The sequence below is a fragment of the Dendropsophus ebraccatus genome, chromosome 12 (genome assembly GCF_027789765.1).
Source record: "Dendropsophus ebraccatus isolate aDenEbr1 chromosome 12, aDenEbr1.pat, whole genome shotgun sequence".
NCBI classification, from domain to species: domain Eukaryota; kingdom Metazoa; phylum Chordata; class Amphibia; order Anura; family Hylidae; genus Dendropsophus; species Dendropsophus ebraccatus.
This window is the reverse complement of record NC_091465.1, coordinates 83,388,269-83,407,956: the sequence shown is the minus strand read 5'-3', so window position 1 is coordinate 83,407,956 and position 19,688 is coordinate 83,388,269. Positions and strand designations below refer to the sequence as shown.

The 19,688-nt window shown below is 48.7% G+C and overlaps 1 protein-coding gene across 5 annotated transcripts in view; it reads right to left on the bottom strand.

The window, feature by feature from the left end:
• Positions 1–19,688, bottom strand: part of MAG (myelin associated glycoprotein) — a 107,356-nt gene that overhangs the window by 46,808 nt on the left and 40,860 nt on the right. For 4 of the 5 annotated variants that reach the window (XM_069947967.1, XM_069947969.1, XM_069947970.1 and 1 more), the window contains exon 3: positions 673–748. In XM_069947967.1, coding sequence (XP_069804068.1) covers positions 673–721 — 49 coding nt within the window. In that variant the 5' untranslated portion in view covers positions 722–748. Of the gene's footprint in view, positions 1–672; positions 749–17,020; positions 17,083–19,688 lie in introns of those variants that run through there. The other variant, XM_069947968.1, reaches the window with a different exon arrangement.

Below are 19,688 nucleotides of genomic sequence, written 5' to 3'. Positions count from 1 at the left end.
TAAGTCTTAGCAGAATACCTGTCAATCACTGTTTACTCCGCCCTCTGGACTCCTAAGGCCTGTGGCATTTTTATGTCAAGACTGGGTTCACACTGCGTTTCCTGAGTATGTCGGCATATTGTCAAAAAGGGACAGCGAAGGCAGCAGCCCCATTCAGCTCAATGGCCTAAGGGTAGTCAGCTAGTGACTATACAGGCCATTCCCTACACATCTACATTGAGCGGGGCTCAAAGGCACCGCAGACGATTATTTTAAGCCCCTCTAAATAAATGTATATGTACGGAAAATGGCCTGAACGTATTATTACTCATTCCCACTAAACTGAATGGGACCACTGCCGGTACAGCACTGTATACATATATATATACCTTTCTGACCGTAGACCACCATATACCTGCAGTGTACTCTGGGGATATGCAGCCTAAGTTTATTGTTCATCTAGATGATGGAGGGTAACCTGATCTACATCTCTCCTGGTCACCCGTATCGGCCTCTCATCTACTATATGATAATAAAAGGGCCTAAGGCGAGTCCATTCAACAGCTGCCAATAAGGACCATAGGTGACCATGGGAGGAGCCATGAGGATAAAAGCCACACAAAATCTTACTTGTCCGCTATTTATGTTGATAAGTTATACTCTCGAGCTTTTAGGGTTGATCGGTACTCTTACCTTCCATAAGAATTAATATAAAGGGAAGAGACTTCCACCGCCATTCCATCTTCTCCTAAACCAGTTGGTATATTATCTGTAAGTATACAAATGAGAGACATTACGATAGGTGGCACCAAGGACTCACAACTCAGGGGCTCAGGACAGTCTCTCTCCGCTCTTGTATCTTTAGAAAAACAAAGGATTTCGTAAGGCAGTGACAACCGTGGCCAATAATACATCTAAAACTGGAATTTGTGATTATTTGGGATTACTCATGTGTGATGACATCTCGTAGCGCTGTGATGTGTGTGGGAGGAAGATGAAATCTATTAAATGTGAATTAAAATACATACACATTCCAACCGTAGTAGATGTCAAGATATTTTTATGAGTAGGAAGACTACCGAGGCATCACTCACACATATGACTCCATGGAGGGTGACAGCTTTCTGGCTCACAAGGAACGCATGTAACACATTGTATAGAGCAACATATGGTACATAACAAATCTTGACGCTTTCTCGACAGATTAGGTAGAGGAAAATACTAGAAAATAAGGTATTTGTACCAGGCAGTAGTCATCCTGTAAACCAGGAACTTATACCCAGCAACACTTCACACAGGATGAGGAAAAATGAAAAACCGAGCCTAGAAAAGCTAAAAACATTAGGAAAATGGGGAATCCTTCATATACTGTACGTTCTGTTGGTGGAATTGTTTCTAGGTAGTGAAGCCAATAGCATGCTTAAGCTGAGAGCTGGCATTACCAAGAGGAAAACCTGGGCAGATGCCAGGGTGTTCTGGGCTTGGTGGGCCCATAGCATCTTACAGGGCCGGACGGGGACCAAAAAGCTGCCCTGGCAAACGAATCCCACTATCCCACAAAATCCAGTAATCCAAGGGTTAATTTATACATGTTCAATAGTCTAAGACCTTATTCTCATGCTCCATTATCTACGGACTCTACAGATCGTGTAGCTGCACATTGGATTCGCAGCCCTCCCAGCATCATGTATCAATGAGCTAGTAGCTGCTCCTCGCTCTATCAGTCAGGGCCCGTCACATTAAAGTGCCGGATGCAGCAGGCGGCCCAATGAGCCCCCCGCTTGTTGCTGATGCCGACCACAGCCCTTAAGTCACAGTTTAGGGCCGTCTTACGGCACAGACACAGCAAGTTAGTGTCTGGCAGAGGCCCTCACATTGTCAGCACCGCAGCAGCCCACAGCAGCTGATTAAGCAGCGCAGCTGTGGGCGGCACTGTTAGTTTTCAATAACAAAAAAACATTTTTTATGCAGCCCAGGCAGCCCACCGGGCATTTGCCCAGTGTGCCAGATTGCCAGTCCGGGCATATCACCTTGTCAAGTAAGGGTCCACTGTGCTTCTGCCCCCAACCCAATGTACCACAGAACCCTTGCTCCAAGACATCCTGGAGGTCCCCATACACATTAGAAAAAAGTTCTCCAATTCTACAGGACCAGACCACAGTATAACGTATCTAGGGGCGCCCAAACTCTCCTTTGATAGATGATGTCAGGGTATAAAGGGATCCTATCTAGAGATGAGCAAACTTGCCGAACTCTCGGCATTTGGCTCCTGGTGGCTGAAGATGATGGATACAGTCATAAGTCTTCTTCACTACTGGGACAAAGCGGAACTTACTGTAAGATCACTCATCTATAATCCTATCCACCACATATTTAGAGCATCTCCACCTGTTCCTTCTTCTTCTCCTGAGTATACAGTAGTTGGTTCCTTGTGTTCCTGAGTGAAGGGGTTGTTCCTGTGTCTTATCATTCTGTGTATCTGTTTCTGGCTGATGCTTGCCCGTCTGGCCCTTTTTGTACCATTTGCCTCTCCAGTTGCCAACGCGGGACTATCTGATGTGCATCTCATCTGCCTGCCATGATCCTCTGACTGACTGACTACACTGCTGCCTCATCCCTTGTATTGTTTTGATTCTTCCAAGGAAAACCCAGCCTGCTCAATACTCACATTCTGCCTGTTCCCCTGATGCCTTGCACCGTCATTGATACAAGGACCACACTTGTGGACCGGCCTGATGGCCTGATTAAGCTATCATTTCCAGTCCAAGGATATGTTCAACATTCATCTGCAAACTTCACCTAGTCCAGATTTGGAGAAATTGCTCAAGGGCCCCCTGGCATCCTCTATTAGTCCTCCAGTAAGAGATGGTGCTAATCGGCTTCAAAATCGGTGATCGCGTTCCCGCATATCTCCGTCAGAGTGACAGATCTGAAGAGTTGTCCTCTGAGTATGACTGCTCTCTTTTAAACCACAGCCAGCCAAACTGAAGATCCGCCTCAGTAGAGTCTAGTATAATTGGACTGAGATACCTTTAAGTAGATCTGTAACCATAGTAACAAAGCTATATATTTCTAGTAAAGTGCTTTAAAGTCAAATGTTTCGGGTAGCCTGCTATCCGCAGTGATCTTAAAGGGAAAGTGAACATATATTTTTAGTCCCAAGTTGCTGTATCTACCTTGTGCTGTAAGAGACAGATAGATACAGCCATAAGTCTTCTTCACTACTGGGAATTAAATGCAGAGTGTTCAAGCTTGTACAAATCCATTCTTACTTACTACCATTTGCCTCTCCAGTTGCCAACCTGGACTATCTGATGTGCATCTCATCCGCCTGCCCTGATCCTCTGTCTGACTGACTACACTGCCGCCTCATCCCTTGTACTGTCGTGGACTCTCCCGTTGAAGACCGAGCCTGCTGACTACTCACATTCTGCCTGTTCCCATGATGCCTTGCACCATCATCAATACAAGGACCACGCATGTGAACCGACCTGATGTCCTCTAGCTGCAAAAGTCCTGCTTCTGCATCATGGAGCGGGATAACGGCTGGAGACCTAGAGGGCACTTACTGTCAAAGCCAAACCAGTCTGGTGGCATAGTGGGTCCCCATCCACTGATTGTAACATTAGACCCTGATTGTGATCATCTTTCTGGGCACTGTAGTCCCCCTGCCGTGTACCACAACCCATTACCCAACTACTGTATGAATAAGGTTGTCATGTGGCTGAAAAATATTTTTTTACACTCTAAACAGTCTTAAGGTATCTATCGTATGTTTTTTGTATAAGCTGCTGTTTTACTTATCACACTGCTGGACACTTCCTAACGGCATACACTAAAGCATATCGTTAGTCCAAGAATTAACTTTTACCATAGCTTATCACATGTATGGGAGTAAGATCCTTTGGTCATATGATGATGGCTCTCAAGCAATTAGGGCAGTCCATAGTCCAGTCCCTGCTAACCTAGAAAGGAGTGGACCTGAAACCACTCTAAACCAGTTTGTGCCTGGCCTCTCACCAGTGCACATGTCTGCTAGATCTGCTCCTCCTAGTCACACCATTTGGCCAATTATGAAGCTATAAATTCTCTAAGTTTTTCTAACGTTATCGAGTAACAGTAACTAGAAGACACTGCCTTCATTCCAAAGAAATTGGGTTTCCTTTTCAAAATCCTAAATCAAGTCAAATATTCCAGAAGCATCTGTGAGAAGGAACAAGCTATATGCAACTCCAGCACTTCCCAAAATTATGTGAAGCAAGTCGGCAATTTCCAGTCCACACTGCAAGAATATATTCAACATTCATCTGCAAACTTCATCTAGTCCAGATTTGGAGAAATTGCTCAAGGTCCCCCTTGCATTGCTGTGCTCTATTAGTCCTCCGGTCAGATGTGGTGCTGGTAGGCTTCCACATTGGTGATTGCGCTCCTGCACAAGTCCCTCCGGGTGTTGTCCTCTTGTAGTGTCCCAGTACAGATGTGCCACTACGTCTTTATTACACCTGTCAAAAGGTATCTCTGTCAGATGTGACACTTTGGGATGAGTTGCCACTTGGTTTCTACTCTGCCCTATTCTTATTGCACATCTGAAGGTCTAAAGGGTTAACTGTGTACCCCTTGTTGAGTTATGTTGTTGTCCAATCACTGGTTTGGGTGCCTCACACCTCTCTCCCTATTAAACACTTACACCTCTTTCTCTCTAGCACTTTCCCCACCAATAGGACATTAGCCCCAGTCACCCCTATTTAAGTCTTTTAGATCCTGGTGGGAGGGTCTTTTTCTAGTTCTTTAGTGGGTGATGGAGAGAGAGACAGAAAAATCAGGGCTCCTGCTGAAGCTTATACCCAGGCCTGGCCCGAGGGCCAGGACCTTTTCAGGGACCACAGATTACAGATTTTTATGAGAGTCTAATAACGGCTATGCAGCGCTAAACCCAGAGGGGGGTGACTGTCACCTGGAAAGAACCTTGTCTACACCAGAGGTAACCATGCTGTATCCTAGTCAGCGCAATCCAGCTATCAAGTATTGATCTGCAATCAGGGGCGGTCTTGGCATTTCTGGGGCCCCAAGCGAAGTCATGTCTGGGGCCCCCCCTCGACACGAGTTCCAAAACAATTGACCGCTGTGTGTTGCCCCCAGTAGTATATACCCCTTGTGCGCTACCGCCAGTAATATATACTCCTTGTGTGCTGCCCCCAAAAGTATATACCCCTTGTGTCCTGCCCCCAGTAGTATATACCTCTTGTTTGCTTCCCCCAGTAGTATATAGACCCCTGTGTGTTCCCCCAGTTATATATAGCCCCCTATGTGCTCCCCCAGAAGTATATAGACCTCCTGTGTACTGCCCCAGTTGTATATAGACCCCCTGTGTGCTGCCCCCAATTGTGTATATACCCCCTGTGTGCTCCCCCACTAGTATATAGGTCCCCTGTGTGCTCCCTTAGGGGTATTTAGCCCCCCTGTGTGCTCCCCCACTTGGATATAGACCTCCTGTGTGCTCCCCCACTTGGATATAGACCCCTGTGTGCTCCTCCAGTAGTATATAAACCCCCTGTGTGGTTCCCTCAGTAGTATAGACCCCCTGTGTGCCCCACCAGTATTATATAGACCCCTTTTCTGCTGCCCCAGTTGTATACAGACCCCTGTGTGCTCCCCCAGTTATATATAGACCACCTGTGTGCCTCACCAGTAGTATATAGACCCCTGTGTGCTCCCCCAGTAGTATATAGCCCCCCTGTGTGCTCCCCCACTTGGATATAGACCTCCTGTGTGCTCTCCAAGTTGTATATACACCCCATTCTGCTGCCCCAAGTAGTATATAGACCCCCTGTGGGTTGCCCCCAGTAGTATATAGACCCCTCTGTGAAGCCCCAGTAGTCTATAGCCCCCTGTGTGCTCCCCCTGTTATATAGCCCCCCTGCGTGCTCCCCCCATTTATATAGACCCCCGATGTGTGCTCCCCCAGTTAAACAGACCCCTGTGTGCTCCCCCTCCCATATAGTATATAACACAATAAAACAAACACTTATACTCACCTGGGTCCGGGCGTCTCCTCTTCTCTTCACTCTTGTGGCCGCAGGAAGGGTTTTCCTTGCGATCACAAGAGATCACACTCCCCTTGTGCTGGCACCAATGCTCCAGTGATGTCACTGGAGCGCCGGCACCACAAGGACAAAGCTGCCACTTGTGACCGCAAGGAAAACCTGCCACAAGAGTGACTGAAAGGAAGGGAGCCAATGTCTCCCGCCCTGTCTGTGCTGCTGCATGTAACTATGAGCGCTCATTACGAGTGCTCATAGTTACAGTTCAGATGGCAGCAGCGAGAGGGGCAGCGGCCCTGTCCAGCGGTCTTGAGCACAAGAGCGGGGCGTGGGGGCCCCCTGGATGTTGGGGGCCCTTAGCGATCGCTTGGGATGCTTGGTGCCAAAGACCGCCACTGTCTGCAATGGAGCAAGGTACCTAAGCCGACAAATTCCATTGATTCCTGCTCGACCTACTCGGGGAACCTTGAGGGGTTAGCTACACCCAGTTGTTCAACCCTGGAACTCTTTCTACCAGACTGACACTCTATTGCCTCTTCTAACGCCACCTAGCATGCCCGGGTTACTGCACTCTGAGTACGGCTGCTCTCATTTTAACCACAGACAGCCAAACTGCAGTATATAGTTCCTCCTCAATAGAGTCTAGTATAATTGGACTAAGTATAAAGTAGATCTGTAACCATAGCAACCAAGCTATATATTTCTACTAAAGTGCTTTAAAGTCAAATTTTTCTGTTAACCTGCTATCCGCAGTGATCTTAAAGGGAAAAGGGAACAGATATTTTTAGTCCCAAGTGTATAAGCTGTATCTACCTTGTGCTGTCAGAGACGGTATGTTTATTGGATTTATGCAAAAGAAGGGCTTGGTAAAGTTCAATGTCTTTCCACGATATCCTAATGTTAGTCAGTCGTATGACTAAAAGGACACGGGTCACTAGCATCATCCCTCTGCCACATGACATGTACTGGTTAGGCACTACTGTACCCAGCTAGCCCTGGGTTATACCATGTGTTCCAATCTCTCATTCTCCTCTCACCCCCACTCCATTTATTACTCAGAGTGCCCATCTTTAAACCCTCTCCAGCTCTGCTATATCTTTCCTGGTGCCCAAAACTGTACACAATATCCTGCGTGTGGTCTGACTAGTAATCTGTACAATAGTAGGACTATTTCTCTGTCATGCCCATGTATGCCGCTTTTGATGCCCCCCATGATCTGCCTTAGCAGCAGCTGCCTGACACTGGGCACCACAGTTACCTTTGACAAAGCTAACCTGCTGACAGTCCCCTATTGTGCATGAGGTGCTGAGGATAAGGGTATGTCTCTTACCTTCATCCTCTGCGCCATTCCCGTGCTGTTTGTAGTGTAATCCTGGGTCCAGTAAGGCCGTTTGGAGCACTGGGGGCAGGACTACGGCCCCCAGAGCACCAATCCGGCCTCCCCACTGGCTGGCTCTTTCCACAGATAATTATTAGAAGGGGCGGGACGGGGGCTAATTGGCGCTCAGGGGCTAGTAGCCCCACCCCTAGTGATCCAAACGACCTTACCGCTCACAGGATTACACTACAAGCAGAAATTTGTAAATGAACATTGAACATATCCTTGCAGTGTGGGTTGGAGAATGGTGACTTTATGTGTATTTATAAATCCAAAAAATATATCACAGAAGGAACTCACACTAGTAAATAACCAATAATACAAATAGTGGAGTGCAATTAATTAAATCTAAAAAGTAGCTTTTATTAATTTAAAGTTAAAATTTTAGTTACAAAAAATTGACCAGACAGTTATATAAGATAGGTATCCTAGGTAAAATATATCTTACCACTCAACGGTGACTGCTGAGTAGATGGTACCGGAGCGATAGTGGACCATACGGGATGCGTAATCGTCCTGAACCCCAATGGATTCCACAATGAGCGGCTGAGATCCTCTGGTATAAAAGAATGGAGGACAAAAAAAAAAAGGGGTGCACACTGTGTAGGAGATAGGACAGCCGGTCCCTGACACTGTCCTATTGCACCCTAGAAGTACTGTCCCTCCAGACAGAGCTCTCGCCCTAATAAGGGCGACTCCGCCACACTCGCTCCTAGGGTCCCTAGTTAAACCCTAATACTCACTGGTGGCTGTGTCCCAATGCATTTCATCTCCCGTTAGGGGAATCATCAGGGGATCTAACGAAAAAAGTGCCACGTACAAAACAACAAAGAAGGGTAGAAGCTGCACGTGTGGTCAGGGGCGCCGCAATCATGAGGCGACCTGAGTCGTCTGCCTCAGGCAGCGCCACCAGCTGTCTTCATGGGGGCGGCATTCCAGGGCCGCTTTAACCAGAGGGCACATGGTGCACGTGCACCGGGCCCGCTGGTTAAAGGGGCCCCCCCGAGCAGGCCGGCCGTTGCTATGTGCGACCAATGCAATCGCACAGGGCTCCGGCCACCAGCCTGTCAGGGGGGAGCGCCATGGATGGGTAATCTACTTACCCCTCCATGGCGCCCCCTGCAGGGCCCCCCCCCCGTCCGCCGCTGCCCCCGTCCGCTGCTGCTGCGGCGCGTCAGCGCTGCAGCAGCAGCGACACTGACAGAGAGAGAGCCATTGGCTCCCTCCCTGTCAGTCACTCACTCTTGTGGCCGCACTTCCTGCGGTCACAAGAGGCCGCGCTCTCCCTCTAGCGGCCGACGTCACTGGAGCGTCGGCGCGAGGGTAAGGGGAGTGCAGCCTCTTGTGACCGCAGGAAGTGCGGCCACAGGAGGGAAGAGAAGAGGAACGCGAGGACCTAGGTGAGTAACAGTGTTTGTTTTTTTCAATGTTATATGGGAGGAGGAGCTATATACTATGGGGGAGCACAGGGGAGCTATATACTATGGGGGAGCACAGGGGGCTATATACTATGGGGGAGAACAGGGGTCTATATACTATGGGGGAGCACAGGGAGCTATATACTATGGGGGGCACAGGGTCTATATACTATGGGGGAGCACAGGGGGCTATATACTATGGGGGGAGCACAGGGGGCTATATACTACTGGGGAGCACAGGGGACTATATACTACTGGGGAGCACAGGGGTCTATATACTATGGGGAGCACAGGGAAGCTATATACTATGGGGGAGCACAGGGGAGCTATATACTACTGGGGAGCACAGGGGAGCTATATACTACTGGGGAGCACAGGGGGCTATATACTATGGGGGAGCACAGGGGGCTATATACTATGGGGGAGCACAGGGGAGCTATATACTACTGGGGAGCACAGGGGAGCTATATACTACTGGGGAGCACAGGGGGCTATATACTACTGGGGAGCACAGGGGAGCTATATACTATGGGGGAGGACAGGGGGCTATATACTATGGGGGAGCACAGGGGAGCTATATACTATTGGGGAGCACAGGGGAGCTATATACTATGGGGGAGCACAGGGGACTATATACTACTGGGGAGCACAGGGGTCTATATACTATGGGGAGCACAGGGGGTCTATATACTATGGGGAGCACAGGGGAGCTATATACTATGGGGGAGCACAGGGGAGCTATATACTACTTGGGAGCACAGGGGACTATATACTACTGGGGAGCACAGGGGTCTATATACTATGGGGAGCACAGGGAAGCTATATACTATGGGGGAGCACAGGGGAGCTATATACTACTGGGGAGCACAGGGGAGCTATATACTACTGGGGAGCACAGGGGGCTATATACTACTGGGGAGCACAGGGGGCTATATACTATGGGGGAGCACAGGGGGCTATATACTATGGGGGAGCACAGGGGAGCTATATACTATGGGGGAGCACAGGGGACTATATACTATGGGGGAGCACAGGGAAGCTATATACTATGGGGGAGCACAGGGGAGCTATATATTACTGGGGAGCACAGGGGAGCTATATACTACTGGGGAGCACAGGGGGCTATATACTACTTGGGAGCACAGGGGAGCTATATACTATGGGGGAGCACAGGGGGCTATATACTATGGGGGAGCACAGGGGGCTATATACTATGGGGGCGCACAGGGGGCTATATACTATGGGGGAGCACAGGGGAGCTTATATACTATTGTGGGAGAGCACAGGGGGGGCTATATACTACTGGGGAGAGTGCACAGGGGGGCTATATACTAATGGGGGAGCGCACAGGAGGGCTGTATATAACTGGAGGAGCACATGAGGGGCTATATACTACAGGGACACCTTAAAACTATGGAGGCACAGAGGGGTGTAACTACTGTATAGAGGTACAAGGGACCTAACTACTGTATGTGTTGGAGCCTAAAATATTTGTCTGGCAGATTCTGGAGAGAAGATTCACAGCCAGGAGAAGACTTCAAGGTGGCCCAGGCTGGATGGAGAGAAAAAGAAAAGGTGACAGACTCTGATCGGAGAAGACGCCCCCGGTGAGTCACTGGATGTAACTGCACTCTGTTATAGGGTCTGTAGTGTTAGGGGTTATGATGTGGCGGTATTATGTAATGGTATCATTGGTAATATCTTTCTGTTTTGTTTAGTGCAGTTTTTATGTAATATATAATCACTGTATGGTGGAAATAGTGTTATAAGGTAACTACTGTATGTATTGGGGCTCTTGATACAGTGTGGGGGCAAATTCAGTACATTATACAATGTGCCGAAAGGGAAGGGGGGGCCCACTTTTGAGGGCTGTGCACTGGGCCCACCAATGTATTAAAACGGCCCTGCGGCATTCAGTGGCAGACTATAATATGAGCGGTTCGGGCGGCCGCCCACATTATAATCCGCCACTGATTGTACCATGTACCGGAGTCCCCCTGCGCCCGGACAGCATCTGTAATGAGATGCTGTGAGCGGGGGAGACTGTATTCATAAGCGCCGCGCTGTAATGAATCAGCCGCGCGGTGCTGTTACTACAGCGCGGCGCTTATGAACACAGTCTCCCCCGCTCACAGCATCTCATTACAGATGCTGTCCGGGCGCGGGGGGACTCCGGTAAATGCATTCCACGTCCGTGATCCGTCAGGATCACGGAACGTGGGAATGCAGCCTTAGTCCCCCGGCTGATGTGCGGCTGCCGGAGGTGTCCCATCCTGTCCCCGGCAGCGCGCGCATCAGAGAGATCCCCGTGCGCCGGAAGTCACAGCCACAGGCACACGGGGAGCTCTCTGATGCGCGCGCTGCCGGGGACAGGACGGGACACCCCGGGCAGCCGCACATCAGCCGGGACCAGACCAGAGAGGCTCGACGGGGGAACGGAGGGCAGGTGAGTTGTGTGCTGTTTTTTGTTTTTGTTTTATCTGCTGTGCAGGGGGGGGGGGGGGGGGGGGGAGAGGGGGACCATATATAAGGGAGGGGGGGAAGAGGGGGACCATCTATAAGGTAGGGGGGGAAGAGGGGGACCATCTATAAGGGAGGGGGGAAAGAGGGGGACCATCTATAAGGTAGGGGGGGGAAGAGGGGGACCATCTATAAGGGGGGACCATCTATAAGGGAGGGGGAGAGGGAAGAGGGGGACCATCTATAGGGGGGGGGAAGGGGACCATCTATAAGGGAGGGGGGAAAGAGGGGGACCATCTATAAGGGGGGGACCATCTATAAGGGGGGGGAAAGAGGGGGGCCATCTATAAGGGAGGGGCGGGAGGGGGACTGTCTATTAGGGGGGCGTGGGAGAGGGGGACCATCTATAGGGGGGGGAAGGGGACCATCTATAAGGGAGGGGGGAAAGAGGGGGACCATCTATAAGGGGGGGGCCATCTATAAGGGAGGGGGGAAAGAGGGGGACCATCTATAAGGGGGGGGACCATCTATAAGGGAGGGGCGGGAGGGGGACTGTCTATAAGGGGGGGGGGAAGAGGGGGACCATCTATAAGGGGGGGGAAGAGGGGGGACCATCTATAAGGGGGCATCTATAAGGGAGGGGGGAGAGGGGGACCATGTATAAGGGGGGGAGGGGGACCATCTTTAAGGGAGAGGGGACCATCTATAAGGGAGGGGGAGAGGGGGACCATCTATAAGGGAGAGGGGACCATCTATAAGGGGGGGGGAAGAGGGGGACCATCTATAAGGGGGGGGGGGAGAGGGGGACCATCTATAAGGGGGGGAGAGAGGGAAGAGGGGGACCATCTATAAGGGGGGGGAGAGGGGGACCATCTATAAGGGGGGGGGAGAGGGAAGAGGGGGACCATCTATAAGGGGGGGGGGGAAGAGGGGGACCATCTATAAGGGAGGGGAAAGAGGGGGACCATCTATAAGGGGGAAAGAGGGGAGAGGGGGACCATCTATAAGGGGGGAAAGAGGGGGGAGGGGGACCATCTATAAGGGAGGGGAAAGAGGGGGACCATCTATAAGGGAGGGGGGAGAGGGGGACCATCTATAAGGGAGGGGGGAGAGGGGGACCATCTATAAGGGAGGGGGGAGAGGGGGACCATCTATAAGGGAGGGGGGAGAGGGGGACTATCTATAAGGGGGGGGGGGAGAGGGGGACCATCTATAAGGGGGGGGGGACCATCTATAAGGGGGGGAAGAAGGGGACCATCTATAAGGGGGGAGGAGGGGGACCATCTCCTAAAAGATCAGCACCCTCCTCTCCTGACATTCTCTGTGCTGCTGTGACCTGTCCTAAAAGATCAGCACCCTCCTCTCCTGACATCCTCTGTGCTGCTGGGACTTCTCCTATAGGATTAGCACCCTCCTCTCCTGACATCCTCTGTGCTGCTGGGACCTCTCCTATAGGATTAGCACCCTCATCTCCTGACATCCTCTGTGCTGCTGGGACCTCTCCTATAGGATTAGCCCCCTCCTCTCCTGACATCCTCTGTGCTGCTGGGACCTCTCCTATAGGATTAGCCCCCTCCTCTCCTGACATCCTCTGTGCAGAAAGGGACCAAACATTATGTTTATTGGGGACAGCAGTGGGGGGGGTGGGCAGTAGTGGATTATAATGTGGGCGGATTGACGGGGGGGGGGGGGGGGGCGTCATTCTATAGTTCGCCTCGGGCAGCAGAGAGGCTAGAATCACCCCTGCGTGTGGTGCCAGCTACGCGTATGGCGTTCCCCTATTGATACACAAGACATGCTGGTTTATATGTACATAACTCCGCCCAAAAAAGGTTGCGGCTACACACCTGATGCAAATCCGTCTCCACCTGGACATCCTAAAAATCGCGCTCGGACATGCTCAACCCCCGCTGTCACGGTCATGTGTTATCTAATATTTCCGGGTCCGAAGAACATCACAGTCACGTGAGCCTTCGTATCTTAGTTAAGTGTGCGTCATGTGATAGCGCCACGTCTAGCTTCCATTGGATTCATATGTTTATGTTAAACACAACTGATCACGGTATGTGATGACATTGTGTTTACATCGGGATCAATGCTACACATAGTATTTACCACTCATATGTACCTGTTAAACATAGCATACTAGTGTTCGTGCTGTCGGCCGATTGGTCAGTATTGCTGTGCGCCTCAAATGACGTGGCTGTGCGTTCCAGCTCTACACTAGCCCACTGTGACGTATACTGAATGACCAGCGGACATGTGACCAAAACGGGTTATCACATGACGCACACTTAACTAAGATACGAAGGCTCACGTGACTGTGATGTTCTTCGGACCCGGAAATATTAGATAACACATGACCGTGACAGCGGGGGTTGAGCATGTCCGAGCGCGATTTTTAGGATGTCCAGGTGGAGACGGATTTGCATCAGGTGTGTAGCCGCAACCTTTTTTGGGCGGAGTTATGTACATATAAACCAGCATGTCTTGTGTATCAATAGGGGAACGCCATACGCGTAGCTGGCACCACACGTGCAGCTTCTACCCTTCTTTGTTGTTTTGTACGTGGCACTTTTTTCGTTAGATCCCCTGATGATTCCCCTAACGGGAGATGAAATGCATTGGGACACAGCCACCAGTGAGTATTAGGGTTTAACTAGGGACCCTAGGAGCGAGTGTGGCGGAGTCGCCCTTATTAGGGCGAGAGCTCTGTCTGGAGGGACAGTACTTCTAGGGTGCAATAGGACAGTGTCAGGGACCGGCTGTCCTATCTCCTACACAGTGTGCACCCCTTTTTTTTTTGTCCTCCATTCTTTTATACCAGAGGATCTCAGCCGCTCATTGTGGAATCCATTGGGGTTCAGGACGATTACGCATCCCGTATGGTCCACTATCGCTCCGGTACCATCTACTCAGCAGTCACCGTTGAGTGGTAAGATATATTTTACCTAGGATACCTATCTTATATAACTGTCTGGTCAATTTTTTGTAACTAAAATTTTAACTTTAAATTAATAAAAGCTACTTTTTAGATTTAATTAATTGCACTCCACTATTTGTATTTATGTGTATTTATCAGCCTCGCTGTGTGAACATAGACTTAGATGTACCGATAGCTCCCTATTGTGCACAGGGCGCTTAGGAAGAGGGTATGTCTCTTACTCTCATCCTCAGCACTGTTCCTGTGCTGTTTGTAGTGTAATCCTGTGATCTGTAAAGCCATGTGGAGCACTGGGGGCGGAGTTATCACCCCCGGGCACCAATCCTCCCTTGGCTGGCCCGCCCCTTTTAATGGTCATCAGTGGTGCAGGCCGGATCGGGTGCTCTGGGGGCAGTAGTCCCACTTCCCGTGCTCCAGCCTTACCGAACTCTGGATTACACTACAAACAGCACAGGAACAGCGCCGAGTATGAAGGTAAGAGACATACCCTTATCCTCAGCGCCCCATGCACAATAGGGACATATCAGCAGGTTAGGTTCGGCCAACCTGCTGATAGTGCCCCTTTAACTTAAATATCTTTTTCCATGTCAGTGTTTCCAGTGCTTTCCATTGCTGACTGATACAGTGATGTCATGTGTCCTTCATTAAATCAATGGACAATTACGATAAGTCATGGTTCACTTATGTGTCGAAGAGCCAAGGGGCCCGATTGGAATTGTGACATCTATAACCCCACTGGTATTCCACTCATTCCCGCCATTGTTGGTGCTGCCTGAACTAAGTTCTTAAAACTTTTTCTTTATTAAGCCCCTCCTCTTTTATTTGCATAATAACTGAAACATTTGCCTACCGGTCCCGCCTACCTGTATACAGTGTCAATCCTTAACAAGGTTTGCAACACGGGACACATCTCCCTATACATTGTACCACCCTAAGCTGGGAACGCAAGAAAGACAAAAGGGGCTTGTCCCGGCCTTCCACCTCCTGGCCGCGGGCCAGGCTCATCAGCACACAATGGCCTCTGTTGTATCGTAAAGCCACAAGTAGCCATTGAATTCTCTGTGATGGTACAAGAGCTGTTTTGATCGCACAATTTAGCGCAGGGCTGTGGGTCGAGCCAATAATTGACTCACTTCCACATGCGAAGGGATCTGTGTGGGGGTGGACGAGGCTTGTCATCTGCTCACTCTGGAGGTCTGGGACTTGTTTTCTTACACATTAACACTTTCACTGCTGGACTTTGCTAAGATGCTAATTGTAGATGGACTAGGCTTCAGCTTCTAGAACTGTGCTCCCCATCCTGCGGCCGCTCGCCTGTTGCAAAACTACAACTCCCAGCATGCTCGGACAGCCGTAGGCTGTCCGGGCATGCTAGGAGTTGTAGTTTTGCAAAGGCTGGAGAGCCTCAGGTTAGAAAATACTGTTCTAGTGATTAAGGTGCAAACCCTATAGTAGTAAAAAGATGGGGGAATACAGTAAGGCTGGGTTCACACCATGTTTTTTTATCCGTTTTTTTTTTTTAAAAAAAGGATATATTTGTAAGCATCCATTTTGATTCGTTTTTCCATTGACTTCAAGTTCCATTATAAAAAAAAAAAATCAAAATGCATCCATTTTTTTTTCCGTACACAAAAATGTGGTCGACCACGTTTTTGTGTGTGTGTTAAAAAATGGATGCGTTTTGATATATTTTTTATAATGGAAGTCAATAGAAAAACGGATCACAACGGATGTACACAAATGCATCTGTTTTTTTCCAAAAAACGGATGAAAAAAACAGTAGGGATTTTAAAAATGTAGTGTGAACCCAGCCTAAATGATGAACTTTTACGCACCTAACCATGTACGCCCTATATTTCGTTGATTCAAAAAATGGACGCGTCCTCAACTGGCGACCAATTCAGCCAAGGTTGGGTTCACACTGCGTTTTTGCAATCCGTTTTTTTTTTTTCATCCGTTTATGCATTTGTGTGCATCTGCTTTGTGTTTTCTCATTGACTTCCATAATTTAATAAACGGATCAAAATGAATCCTTTTATTAGCATACACAAACACATTATTGTGTATGCTAAAAAAAAACTGATGTGCTTTGATCCGTTTTTGATCTGTACAAAATGGACGCACACAAATGCTTCCATTTTTTGCATAAAGAGGATGAAAAAAAAAACGGATTGCAAAAACTCAGTGTGAACCCAGCCAAACCTTAAAAATATAGTCAGCCAGCCAGCATGTGCTTCTATAACCCCAAACTGACCTGACATCGCTGTTCACACGGTGAGGCTCATAATTACACCTGTATTTCCATCTTTTTTTCTATTTATTTTTACAAGCTGCGAGAGTGATTTTCATGCATTTTAAAGCGTTTTTGCCAAAACAGGCACAAATTATGTGAAAAAAACAAATCAACCACAACCACTGAGTTCAAAGTAATTTAATAAGGAAAAATTGAATGGAAAACAGATGTATTTTGGCACGTATAACACGGTTGTTTTACAGCCAAAATGCACCAAAAAAGATTATGAGGGGAGCTTTATTAAAGGGGTTATCCAGAATTATAAAAACATAGCTGCTTTCTTTTAAAAGCAGCACCACCCCAGCCCTCAGGTTGTGTGTGGTGTTACAGCTCGGCTCAATACACTTCAATGGGACTGAGGTGTAATACCTCACACAAACTGAGGACAAGAGTGGCGCTGTTTCTCGAAGAAAGTGGCTGTTTTTTACCAATTTAGGATAACTCCTTTGAGGCCAGCATCGTACATTCTAATTTTAAATAATTCCACGTCATTGCCCTAACAGAAACCTGAGATTTTTACTACAACATAAGCTTGTGGGTGTAGTTTGTAGTCAATTTGGCGCAAGGGGAAGACAGGCCCCCTTTACGCTATGCTGTCCCCCGCTGCCTGGCAATATGGCGGATGCAGAACAGACCCTACAAAAAGTCAACACATTGTTGCCCATAGCAACCAATCACAGCTCAGCTTTTATTTTACCAAGACAAGGAGAGGAGTGAAAGCTGAGCTGTGATTGGTCGCTATGGGCAACAAAGAGAACCTTACTATAAGATGGGGACGCAAATCTCCCCCTATGTGAGGACCTTAGAGGGGGACACGTAGTGCATATATGTATATATATATATATATATATATATATATATACACACACACACATATAGGTATCCATCATCCCTTCAGCCAGTAGGGAATGAATGTATGTGAATGAACAGGACACTAAACCTCTCCTCTATCATTACTGAATCAATCATGATGGCTTACATCACCCCATGACTAATATGAACAGCTCGGTTTGTTTGCAGCCACCTATTAAAGGGTAAAAGGCAGTGACATTTTACATTTTAAGCACATCAGATATTTTCAGAGTCCGTGAGCCGTGGGGGGCACCAGCAGCTATTTAAAGCTGTGAGGCTGACGGGAAGGAAAAATAACACATAACAGCTAAACACCGTGATACAAATACCGCCAGCAAATGTATAGTAACCCTTTTCACCAACAATATCCCCTCCCACCAGGGGAGGGAGATGCAGCTGCAGCCTGGTGCTCTGAGAGTGATGCTGTGAGAGGGGAGGGAGATGCAGCTGCAGCCTGGTGCTCTGAGAGTGATGCTGTGAGAGAGGAGGGAGATGCAGCTGCAGCCTGGTGCTCTGAGAGTGATGCTGTGAGAGAGGTGGGACATGCAGCTGCAACGTGGTGCTCTGTAAGTTATACTGTGAAAGAGGAGGGAGATGCAGCTGAAGTCTGGTGCTCTGTAAGTTATACTGTAAGAGAGGAGGGAGATGCAGCCGTAGCTTGGTGCTCTGTAAGTTATACTGTGAGAGAGGAGGGAGATGCAGCTGCAGCCTGGTGCTCTGAGAGTAATGATGTGGGAGAGGTGGGAGATACAGATGCAGCCTTGGGCTCTGTAAGTAATGCTGTGAGAGGAGAGACATGCAGCTGCAGTGTGATGCCCCCCTGAGAGTGATTCTGTGAGAAAGAAAGATGCAGCTGCAACCTTGCACTTTGAGAGTGATGCTGTGACAGGGGAGGGAGATGCAGCTGCAGCCTGGTGCTCTGAGAGTGATGCTGTGAGAAGGGAGGGAGATGCAGCTGCAGTCTGGTGCTCTGAGAGTAATGCTGTGAGAGGGGAGGGAGTTGCAGCTGCAGTCTGGTGCTCTGAGAGTAATACTGTGAGAGGGGAGGGAGATGCAGCTGCAGTCTGGTGCTCTGAGCGTAATACTGTGAGAGGGGAGGGAGATGCAGCTGAAGACTGAAGCTCTGAGAGGTATGCTGTGAGAGGGGAGGTAGATGCAGCTGCAGTCTGGTGCTGTCTGAGTGATGCTGTCAGAGAGGGGAGAGCAGCAGAGGGAGGCATCCATCAAAGAGCATGCGGCACAGCTCTGATGTCGCACCATTAGGAGCCGCCTACTCCTGTACACCGGCTATTATTATCTACAGTATCTGGGTGTAACAGGAGGATGAATCCCGCCAGTGTGCAATAAACGGACTTGGCACCGGCTACAAGATGGCGTTCATTTGGAAGCTATCTTACCTGGTACCCCCATTCCCCATACACATGAATACTCAACTTGGCCAGAAGGGCTTGTGTTCTAAATGGACAAGCCTCTGCTAGCAGCTTATCTCCCAGAGAACAAAAGGATCAAGCAGTTGAAATTCGTCATGCCCATTCTTTGTGATGTCCTATATCATCATACAGGGGAGCATCGGGAGTCCCCCCCATCCACATTAGATTTGTGTTCCCCAACCTGTAGTTGTATAGTCCCATAATGCATTGCTTTCCCTCAGCTGTACATCTGGATCTTGTATAGAGTGCCAGGACCCTCATTAGACAAGCACCCAGCCTTCTGTCTGGTTCATTGAACAGAACATTTGGTCAATCACCCGCATGTTGGAGACTAGCTGGGCGGTCACGTATGCTGCCTGGATGAGAGAGGAGTATGTTAGGGCCCTATTACAAGGGGTGATTATCGTGAGAAAAATCGTTATATCGTTCGAATTTAAACGATAATCGTTCTGTGTAATTGCAGGCAACGATTGAAAAATTGTTCGTATGTCATTCATCGTCAATTTAGATCTGAACCTAAAATCATCGTTAATCGTTCGCTGTAATTCCACATTCGTTCGCTCAAGTTCCGCATTTGTTCACTTATCGTTCAGTGTAATTGCACATTGTTCATTGTTTTGCTGGGATCAGAAGGAGTAAACCATCATAGTAGCGATCGCAATAACGATCATAGTAACGGTGGTAACTAATGACCATCGTCCGGTTTAATATGGTGAACGATTTCAGGTTAACGATTAACAATCTCGTTATTGTTAAAAATCGCTCTGTGTAGTAGCACCCTTACTCTAGTAGCAGCGAGGATAACAGGACTCTCATAGTTTTGACCACTCAAAGCTTTTTTAGACTTAGGGTCCTATTACGATTTTTTTACGATATTAAGCGATTTTTAACGA